Raw genomic sequence first — 11,459 nt, forward strand, 5'->3', positions numbered from 1 at the left:
ATTTAACACAAATAATAAATAAATAAATAATGAATAAATAAATATACCAAATTTTAAACCCATTTAACGTCAGTGGCATTGCTTGAGCTCTTAAAATGAGCTAAAATTAGCAAAAACAACAGGGCTTAATTTATAAAAACACAATATTCATATGTAAAAAGTGTGGCCCATATTATTGTTAATTAAAACAAAGTAAACAAAATAGAAATAATCTTAAAAAAATTAATATTTACTTGAATTAATTACAAACTTATAGCGAGATACACATGCAGAAAATGCCTTCGCCTATATTTTGGGTTTACGTGTGCTTAAGACGCCTACGCCTCGAAAGGGGGGAGAAAGAGAGTGAGGGAGGGAGGGAGAAAGAGAGAGACTGCATGGAGAGGGGGATTGTGCATCAGTCTACTGGCGCTCAAATGGGTTATTGCGCACACAGCAGGCTGAACTACAGCCGCGGCTCCAACTACGGCTCCAAGTGTGCGGGCGTCTCTTCCTCCCGGAGCGCCAGGCGGGCGGAGATCAAGGGGGCTCCGGACCGCTGCGGAAAACTTGCTTTTGTCTGATTCCCTCCTTTAATTGAAAGCAGAAGTGATGCTGAGCATGCGGATCGACTAAGTGGCTGCATGAGCTGCGGTTTTCTCATCTCAGAGCAGTTTAATGTGCTCTTCATCCGTTTGTTTCAGAGGATTACTCCTGCCCTCAGTAACGATGGGTAAGTCTTTATGTTCTTCAGAATTTAGTGACACAGTTCCTCCTCCTGGCTGCTCCTCCGCCAGGCTGACAGCTCAGATCGGATTTCATTGGAGGATTCATTAGTTCTAAAACTGAATTTCTTACACCTAAAGACAGAAAGAGCTCCCACTTCTTTACCTTTGATTTTTAACTTATTCTTCCTGATGCACCAGCTCCTCTGATGCTGTTTTTCCTCCTCATTCTCAAACCTTAAAAGTAGCTCACGTCAGACTCTGTAACCTGTTTTCCATAAATTTGTGCTGATGCCTCAAACTGCCCCTCACTACATGATCTCCTGTTTAAAGAATGAAAATTCACCACTATCTATGGCTTTAATGTCACTGAGCACACAATTTTCTGAAGCCTAGTCATCCTTTTGATTACCTCTGCCCACTCTACCTCCAACAGGTTCTGTGATGCTGGACTGGAGGTTATCATGTCTTCTTCTGCAGGCAGCGGCTTTGCTGCTGCTCAGCAAGGGGGAGAGGATGTGCCCCACGAGTTGCCGCTGCGAAGGAAAGATTGTTTATTGTGAATCCGGCATCTTCCAAGACATCCCAGTAAACATCACCACAGGATGCCAGGGTCTGTCTCTGCGCTATAACAACCTGCTGGTTCTGTTGCCCTACCAGTTCGCTCATCTCAATCAGCTTATCTGGTTATACTTGGACCACAACTCCATCCATACCATAGACGCTTTAGCTTTTCAGGGCGTACGCAGGCTTAAGGAGCTGATCCTCAGCTCCAATAAAATCTCCCTTCTGCACAACAACACGTTCAGCGCCATACCAAACCTGCGCAATCTGGATTTATCCTACAACCAGCTCCAGACTCTGCAGCCAGGACATTTCTATGGTCTACGCAAGCTGCAGAACCTGCACCTCAGATCTAATGGACTGAAACAGATCTTCCTCCGTACCTTTCTGGAATGCAGAAGCCTGGAGTTTCTGGATTTGGGTTACAATCGTCTGAGGAGCCTAACCCGCACAACCTTCTTAGGACTGTTCAAGCTGAAAGAGCTTCATTTAGAGCACAATCAATTTTCCAGGATTAATTTCTACATTTTCCCACGCCTTACCAACCTGCAGGCTCTTTATTTGCAATGGAACCGCATACGATCCATCAGTCAAGGTGTGCCTTGGACCTGGAGCAAACTGCAGAAACTGGACCTGTCAGGGAATGAAATCCAAATGTTGGACCCTGCAGTTTTTCAGTGTATGCCAAACTTACAGACACTGAACCTTGAATCAAACAAGCTCAGCAGTGTGCCTGTGGAGGCTGTGGCAGCTTGGACATCACTGACCACTGTCAGCCTGGCGGGGAACTCCTGGGACTGCAGCCCAAGCATCTGCCCGCTCATGGGATGGCTGAAAAACTTCAAAGACCCCAAAGACATCAGCATGATATGCAGCAGCCCTAAGTCTGTGCAGGGGGAGAGAGTGGTGGATGTGGTGAGGAATCACTCCACCTGTGGGGAAATGTCAAATGTTCTTTCAACCACCTCTCTCCTCGTCCTTACCTCCACTGAAGTAATGAACTTCACAGCCGACGTCTCCCTCTCTGACTACACTGACCTGGATTATACTGATACACCGTATGAGGGATTAACTCCTTCATCTGCCCTTCCCAGGTGGACGGACAGAAAGACAACAGAGTCCACAACCATGAGCCCCACATCCCCCATCTCCCTTGAACCCCCTACATCGTCAATCCCAGAGCTACAGTTCGAACATATGGCTTTCCATAAAATTATTGCAGGCAGCGTAGCGCTGTTCCTGTCAGTATCATTGATCCTCCTGGTTATTTACGTGTCATGGAGGCGCTACCCCAACACCATGAGGCAGCTGCAGCAGCACTCAGTCAACCATAAGCGCAGGAAAAAGGCCCGTAAGCAGGAGCAGGATCTTAACTCTCAGCTGCAAGAGTACTACCTGAGCTACCACTCAAACTCAGAGGCCATGGATTCTCTGGTGAACGAGACGGCCAGGCCGTGCACGTGCACCATTTCAGGATCCATAGAGTGTGAAGTCTGAGCTGCACATTCCACCGTAAAGAGACTTAAAGACTGCAATTTCTGAGCAGAGGTAAATGGTTTTTCCCATAAGATTAAGTGGTTTTTATCTCTAATGTGAGATGATAGATTCTGCCGCTGTGAGGGAAATACTTGGAGGCATAGTACGAAATAATTATGTGCACAGAGAAGAGGACTGGAGCGGGAGATATATTTGGAGCTAATTATCACCCTGACTGACACGAGAACAGCGACGGGGTCATCCAGGTTAGCTGTGTCTGAACTAATGTTACCACTGGACCTCTGCTACAGTAGAAGTCGGCTCTTCAGAGAGCCTGACCTCATTTGAAGCCGGACTACATCTCCATCGAACATACGAACCAATGAAGCCACTTTTTACCTGCTAGTTTTGGTTTTTACTGTGTAGCTTGTAAAGCAATTAGAACGTGTGTGTGTGTGTGTGTGTGTGTGTGTGTGTGTGTGTGTGTGTGTGTGTGTGAGTGTGTGTGTGTGTGCTCTCTGAGTGTCATGTATGTGTGTAAGCCTGTGTTCTTTGGAGGAGCAGATAATCCTCCAGGTTATTGATTGATGGTCTGAAGATTTGCAGCGGTGCACCTTATTCTTACAGATTTCTGGAATCAAACTGCTTTGGGCAGACGTGTGCAGCTAATTAAGCACTACCAGTACGAATCTGACTAAGGAACAGAGGAGCGGGTAGTCGTCCTGAGATCTTTTGCATGGTTTAATTCACCTAATTCTGGATTATTTCTATTCAGTAATTCGGTCTAATTGGTGTCAGTGTTGCATTTTTTTCAGTGTAGTAAACGATCTCACCGTACCTAAAAAGCAAAAGACTTTCATCTCAGGGCTCAGGAGGTTTCCCAAGCTGTAAAAATCTTCTGGGTCCAGAGAAGGCACAGCCTGTTTTCATTCCCATTACATCAAATACTCCCGTTTGTCACAGCCCTTGGCGTCAGACGAACCCACGTAAACCCATTTGTGTCACTTTGAGATAAATTTCGAGTAACTGCTGTCATTGATGTGCTAAAAAGACGGCTCGCAGTGGCTAAAGGTGGGGGTGGTTTGGCCAAACAGTCAACCTGATCCCATGAGACGGGAGTTTCCTTAGGAAACCACAATGTGACATTCATATACAGTGATGTTCTTACCAGGCAGCTCTCATGACCTAAACCAGAGGTCTGCAACAGGGGGTCTGCAGTCCCTAGGGGGTCCATGGAGGTACTGCAAGGGGTCCATGAAATTTTTGGGTTAATTAGGAAAATATTTTTATTTTCAAATAATCATCTCATAATATTTCTATTTTTACCCCTTTGATTGTCTTTTGAACCCACATGAGTGGACACACAGAGGCCAAAGATGTTATTATATAGTCAGAAGGGGTGGGGGGGGTCTTGGTCTGAAAAACATTGACGACCCCTGACCTAAACCATTGACTGTATAGAGTATGGATGTACTCTCAGTGGTGTCGCCCATTGTTATGTGTTGAAAACATCAATTCCCAGACTTTCTGCTGAGCTTGAAACAAGCTAAGGTCCCCAGAGACAACGCATTTAGAAGCAAAGTAAAGCTGGCCCAAGTGTCTTTCTTTCTTTCTTTCTTTCTTTCTTTTTTTGCACCAGGTTGTAAACATGTTTAGCTCTTCTGTACAAAACAGTTTGATGTGGATTATGTCATTTCTAGAGCTCTCCCTAGTGACTGGTTGCAGTATAGCTCTTAGAGCTCGCTTCTGTCATTTCAACAGATGGAACATGTGTCATATTACAACTTTAATTTGTCAAGTTTTCACAAACATGATTTTTGTCATAAGAGTTACGTCTCATCACTCCGATTTATTCTCTTTATTTTTTTTAAAGAAGTCTAGTTTAAGTTGATGTGATTTTATAAAGATGACAGATTGACACCTCTGATGACAAACGCTCCCGCAGTGTTCTCCAGTGAATTGGCAGAGTAGAGGAAGAATGGCGAGAAAGAACATTAACACGAACACAAGAGTCACTGAACTTTCTGCAACTGGGATTGTGTGCTTGAAATCAACAGAAGAGTCTGCTCTGCTGTGGACTGTACCCACCTGAGGGATCTTTAATGTTTTATAACTAAGCTCTATGTGAGTGTGTGTTTGGGTGAGCAGAGAGGGTGTGTCGTCTGTCCCATCACTGCGCCAGCCAGATCACTTCTGCGCACACTCTGGCTCCACCAGTGCAATATGTCAGCGTCCATTGAGGAGGGTATTTTGGTTTCATTTCCCACAGTGGGCGAGTTGTCCTCTCTAAATACAGTCAATGGTTTGACATGAACTATGATTCAGACAGGGAGTAACCAAGCATTAACATGTGACACTCAAAGGATGTGACAAAGCATTAGTATTTGATGATCTGGGATGAGAGAGCGACAGAGGGCCTCTATGTGTCTGAGGTGATGTTGATTTTCATATTGAATTTTGTATTTATTATTCCTTTCATTACGATTATGCATTGTTTGTGTAAAGACATGCCAATACTGGTACTTGACATTCTGTGTGACAATGACTGTATAATTAAAAGAAACACTGTCGACTGATAAGCTATTGTGTGAAGAGCGTACTGACGGCAGGTGCATCCCTCCTCTGAAGTCACGCGCCGAGCTGTTGATGCTGGATTTGTTGCTGCATGCAAGAGGAGCTGACATATTTTCCATCATGTTTCTCATTTTCTGGCTCTCCTTTTCAATCCTTTCTTGGCACTACACTATCGACAAAAGTATTGATTCTATCTGGGTGACGCACCTCATACTCAGGGTGAGGGGGGCCCCCCAATTCAGTCCGTCGTTCATAACTGTGCCTGTGCAGAAATGAGCTTTTTTATATTTTCAGTCATCTCGTAAACACGCTTGCTTTTAGTGCAAATGGAGCCCAAGCAGGAGATGCCTTTTCTTTGCTTGTCCAGGAGACAAAAACACATTCCAGTCCCTGAAACCAAAAACAGATTAAGAATCCTGCTTTTATGTAACCATGTAGTCTCTGTCAGTTTGGAAGTATTGCTCCTGTGCTGTGAAAAAGGAAAGGGAGAATAGAGGCAGACGAGTAAGGGACAGTGTGTTACGGGTCAAAGCAGTTATGCTATTAGGAAGATATCACCCACTATGGTCTGCCTTCTTCCAGCTCTCTCCATCCTTTTTTTCTCGCTGCCTCATTTTTCTCTTTTTCCTGGCTCGCTCGCTGTGAGGAGAGAAAATTAACCTGTGCCAGGGGACATATATGCATGTGTTAAGCCAGGCAGGATTAGTCAGCGCTGGAACTAGCATGCAAGAGCAAACCCAGTGGAGTATTTTACAGTGAAAGACTCAGCTCAGAACTCTAATTTATTGCTTACTACCGTCTCCTTCACAGCTGTCAGTATTTCAGACAGATTGGTTCCTTCATTCCTTGTTATCCATTAGCATTTTCACACATCACATGTGCTGTGCATTTAAAAAGTTTCAGACTGGTCAAAGGTTGCTCAGATAAGGATTTATGATCTCTGATATTTCACTTTCTAAACATGACTCAGGCTTTCTTTAGCCTGCAGGCAGGAATGGAGGCAGGCTGCCAACAGAATTTATATCCATATATTAAGTTTCCAGCGCTTGCATATATGATGAATTTCTTTTGAGGGCCAATGGGAAATTCAGCCAGGCCCTACAAAAAGAAAAAAAAAGTAATCTAACCAGAACAAATGATTTGTTGATCCAGTTTTGTCGGTATATTGTAATTAGTGTTTGATTTGTCATGTCGTGACTGATGAAAAGCCCGTGTTTTGAAAATCTTTCGGTGTGTGTGGCTAAGAGAAGAATGTTGATTACAGAGCTGCGGCCTGCTCCTGCAGATCATTACTGGGATATTTGTTTGGATGAGAAATTGTGGGAGTGCACAGTATTGACTTAGTACAATGATGCAAAAATAAAACCTCACTCTCAACCTGCAAAATTTGAAAAAAAGGGGGTTTTTCAAGGTACCTCAAACCACGAGATACTCCAGATGGGCAAGGCCAGATAGTGAGTGAGTGGAATCAGGCCTAAAAAGATGAAGAAATGACGAATGATTCCTCTTAGCTTCCTGTAAACACTTTCTCTGAGGGGTGAGCTGTTTAGTCCTCACTGACAGGCGTGAAATTTTGATTTACATCTCTCACTGGGGATCTTTTCTAACGTAATATGTGTGCAATGTTTTGATTTCTTTGCCAGAGGTTATTCTTGGGATTTGGACGCCTGAAACAATTAAGTAAACCTCTTTTTATTGCCTCAAATCAACGGGAAATTTCTGATCTGCCTGCTTGGTTCCAGCTGAGGGGTAAATAATGTAAAGAAATGGATCCACATTTTGGTAAATATGCATGTTAGCTCTCTTGCTGGGAGTTACATGAGGTGGTTGATAATGCTGCCGTGTCTGTTTAATGCTCCCATCAGGAGCTGTTAGCCTTCAGCTTTAAGACTGAAAACTGGATGGAAGAGCCGGCCGTGCTCTGTCCAGAGATACTATGGTGTAAATGAGCTGCAGGTATACAGGTGGATTATGTCTGGACATCTCTTTGCAGCAGGAATAATAACTTCCCTGAAGTCTTTGTTGGTTGCCTGGCAACATTAGAGTTGACCAAAACACTGCAGGACTTTTCAGCTCCAGTTTATGTCCTGATTAAAACTTTCGATTGAAACTTTGTAATTAGCCAGCTTTGGATTTGCTCGCGGGTAGATTTTATTCTATGGCAGAGTCTAAGTTAGTGTTTGTTCCTTGTTTCTGTCACATGTTATGGGAATATAATGGGAAGGAAGGAAGAACCTGGAGGATTAGGGCCTCACTGAAACAAACAAAAAACTAAGAAATCATCTATAATCATAATCTAGAAGTCATAGAGTTAAGAGAACACAGGTTTGAGCTAGTCTTTATTAACACTGTATTTCATATATAAAACATCAAAATATCAGCTATTCTCCTGCTCTAACATGAAAGATGTGGATAATCATGTAAAGTTAAATCTAATTGCTTTTTTCTTAGTTTGTGTGTGCCATATAACACACTCAGTTTGTTTAACAATTTATATTCATTTCTCACTTTTGGCACCGTGGTGCTGAATAGTTAAATAATGATTTTTTAAATGGGATTTATATCAAGGTGTCGCTTCATGTCCCTCATTTGAGTCTGACAGCTGCACGCTGCTTTTTCAATCTGTCCCTTTAAAACGGCACACAGGCTAACCATGAAACTGAAACTCTGTGAAGTTAAATTCATATAGATTCTTGTAAACAAATGATTTTATCGTGACTTTGATTTCTTACACTTAGACACAGATGTTATCTTTTTTCTGTGACTCTAATTCTTTTTTGCAATAAAAGTTGCACAAATCTTAAATTCACAATTTGAAAAATGATTGTTGTAAAACTTAGATTTTCACATTTTAATGAAATATAGTCATGTTATTAGGGAAGGGTACTGGTTTAGGTACTTTTTTAGGTACCGACCAAATTCCAGCTGTAGTACCGAGTACTAATTCTCTTAAAATTAAATGGTACCATATTTGGACACCTAAATACATCCTTGTGACTGTAAGGGAGTAGAAGAGTAGGCGATTTTCCGTGCTGGTCATGAACACAGCATTGCAAGTTTATCTGTTGAGAAAAAAATATGTAAAATTGAAAACTTTGATATTTTTTTATCAAACAAATACATATTTATTACCACATAAACACACACAAAAGTACAGAAAACTGGATGTACTGAGTACCAGTACCATTGCTAGGTACTGGGCATATGTATAGTATCGTTTCAAATGGGAAAGGTACCTATTCCTGCATGTGATAAATGAAGCATTTATGGTATGAAAGGATTAATGTATGGTTGGCCAGTAGCTAAGAGATATAAAACCCTGACAGGATGAAGTGGTTCTATTACTGTGGATTCTTATCAGTGTCTTTTAATTTGACAATTAACTGTCCTCATTCAGCTCTCCTTCTTCTCCGAGCTCTGTGGCTGACTCGCCTTTTAAAAAATAAATGAGGCAAAAGTCACAACTTTGAACACTTCTGCTCTCATCACCACCACTCATGGCAACCAGTAACTGAAGGTTTGTCTCATCTGCTCCTCTATTGTCTCTAGACTTGACGTACAGGATACAGTATGAAGATATCCATGTCCATTAGCTCGCTGAATTAGCATGCTAACTGAAACTAATGTTAAATCTACATTGTTTACAAATATTATGCCAACAGAAACCCCCAGTTTCGCCTTAACTTGTGGACTTGTGGGTTGTAGGAACCATTTTACTTATGTTGCTTTTTGTTTTTGCTTTTGTCACTTTCACAAACACCACAGGGGGCACTTTGGATAAACCAGCAGGTAGACCCTACAAAATGGGGCACAGGTGGAGCAGTGATTTAGGCGACAGGAAGAGCAAACCGTTTTTACCTCTAATCTTAGTCATCATGGTTATTCTCATCATACGTATCTCCTCAAAAGAAGTTGGCTGTGTTTCTTTTGGATGGATAAATGACAAAAATAATGCGACAGTAACTTCAAAATGTACATTGGACTCTTTTACGAAGGGCATGAAAAAAAAAAAAACTCCTGTACCCTGACAGTTACTGGAAATCGGTCAGAGTAGTTACTACAGTGGCGTCAACTGAAGCCATAAGGTTTTGACTGATCAGAATCAAGCATCTCACACAACCAGGAAACCAGGTAATAACAGGATCTAATCTTTATTTCTGTACCATAATCATGTAATGAACTAACAGTCTGTCAGATGGATGGTTCATAGGCATAGCTTTGATCTGTTTTTCAGTTTCATACTCAGATCTCAAGATTTAGATTTTGGGTTCATCTGCTGATGTGTATCCTCTGGGTGGCTATGGCACAATGATAGAGTGATCTCTCAACTGGAAGATTGGGGTTTTGATCCCAGGTCTCACAATCAACATGCCAGAGAGTCCTTGGGCAATACACTTAACTCCGAGCTGCCCCGATACTGTATCTGTGTCTGTGGGTGTGATAAGTTAACGCTGATGGGGCTTTTTATAGCCACCTTTGCCATAAGTAAATGAATGTGCTGCGAATGAAGGTGACTGATGTAAAAGTGCTCTGAGAGGTCTGAAAACAGGAGAAAGCTCTTTATAGACACAGTCCATCAAGTCTGTTTAGATGGAGGTAGCATGTTTCTTGTCTGACAGTTGTTCATCTGTTATTTACCTGTTTTTTTAAAGGTCATCACTCCCCAGGTTTTGATCAATATTTTTAGCCCCATTATTGTCTTCGTTCACAGCGTCTCTCAATCTTTCACCCTTTGGCATCGAAGTGGTGAGTGGTTGTAGCCGTGAGTGACAGCTGGCCTTAGTTACAAACATTTAATCTCCAAACTCCACATTTTTCAACAATCCCAATGTTTCAAACGGGTCACTGCAGTATGATGCTAAGCTAAACTAAGTAGCTGCTTTCTGTAACATGTAGAATAAAAACTTTGATGGTGGTACGGATCCTTTCAGTGTACTCTCTTTGAGGTTGAATTTGCATATTTCCTAAAAATGTTGAATAAATCAGCCAAAAGCAAAAACGTTCCTTTGTAGAAAGAAAAAGTGGAGGATTAATTATTTTATTTCACATTCCTTAAAACATGAATATGTCTCCGTCCTGCTCCCCTGATTGCGTCTTTACAGTCCACTAGTGGGGATGTCTTCATGGATGATGGAGCCTGAGAGGTCTAAAAATGGGTAAAATGAGCTCACCAGACAGAGGAGAGTCATCTTTTCTTTCTCTACTTCTTTCTTTCTCTTTCTCTCTGTCTTAACGAGAAGCAGCATCACATCTACTCTTATATGATTTTTAGCAGCACATGTAGCCCCTATGAGCTAGCTAGTTAAAATAATGAGTTCCAGGCAATTAAATTTAAAAGATTAACGTGACTTGAAAATAGAGTCAGCCAAGTATGAAAGTATTCAGGGACACTAGCTTCAGTTCAGGGAGGGGTGTGGGAAAAGTTGTCCCCCTCAGGAACATGATTTCTCTGTTACTCCACCTTTTGTGCACTGTATGCCACCTGTAAAATTCATTTGGATGTTAATGCTTTACAGCCTTTGTTGCATGTCCCAGGAGGCACCAGGAGGAGAGTCCTGGCTGCTTTGTTCATGTCAAAGTGCGGCTGGTCAGAAAGACCTTTCAGCGTGAATAACATCCTTGTTCCATCATGAGGACACAAAGAATGTAGAAACAGTTTCCAAGAAAATGATTTCGTACTGTAACGTATTCATTTATTCACATTCATATTCATCTTTCCAATTCATTACTCGCCGGGGACCTGAACATCTACAGGATGCTTAATGAAAGCAAGAATTTAAATTTGTCTGAACGTTTTCTTGAAGCAGGAGGAGGCAGAGACCTCCATCAGTCAACAAATATATTCATTGTGTGGTCTGGTCCAGTCAGGACATGCATCTTTCTCACGGCCCTGATTTCCCTTCCTGTGATGATTCAACAGGTCAAAAGGTTTTACTGTTTTTTTTTTTTCCAACAGTAAAATATCTTTTTTTGCTGTGAAATCCTTTCAGTAATGTTGTGTAACATAACAAGACCCGAGCTGGAAAGGTTACTCCAAACATCTCTGCTAATTCATCCCATCTTCTGATTTACTTTCTCATCCATTAACACTGATCCCAGAGCAGCCTCAGTTTACTCAACATCAGGAAATCATTCTCAGCT

At 42.0% G+C, this 11,459-nt stretch overlaps 1 protein-coding gene across 1 annotated transcript; it reads left to right on the forward strand.

Moving 5' to 3' along the window:
• The first annotated feature begins 419 nt into the window (after positions 1-419).
• On the forward strand, positions 420-7,000 carry LOC141790817 (leucine-rich repeat transmembrane neuronal protein 4-like). Its single transcript, XM_074670915.1, has 2 exons — positions 420-712; positions 1,141-7,000. The coding sequence occupies exons 1-2, from the start codon at positions 658-660 to the stop codon at positions 2,763-2,765; spliced, it is 1,680 nt and encodes a 559-aa protein (XP_074527016.1). The 5' UTR covers positions 420-657; the 3' UTR covers positions 2,766-7,000.
• The last annotated feature ends 4,459 nt before the right edge of the window (positions 7,001-11,459 follow it).

This window comes from Halichoeres trimaculatus, unplaced genomic scaffold (assembly GCF_033239565.1).
Source record: "Halichoeres trimaculatus isolate MK-OKI-2021-1 unplaced genomic scaffold, fHalTri1.1 fHalTri1_scaffold_5, whole genome shotgun sequence".
NCBI lineage: Eukaryota > Metazoa > Chordata > Actinopteri > Labriformes > Labridae > Halichoeres > Halichoeres trimaculatus.

What these genes read in the sequence shown, in the direction of transcription:
- LOC141790817 (XM_074670915.1), top strand. Translation starts at nt 658, where the DNA reads ATGTGCTCTTCATCCGTTTGTTTCAGAGGATTACTCCTGCCCTCAGTA. An exon ending in CCTGCCCTCAGTAACGATGG is followed by an intron (nt 713 to 1,140) that starts GTAAGTCTTTAT and finishes TACCTCCAACAG; the next exon opens with GTTCTGTGATGCTGGACTGG.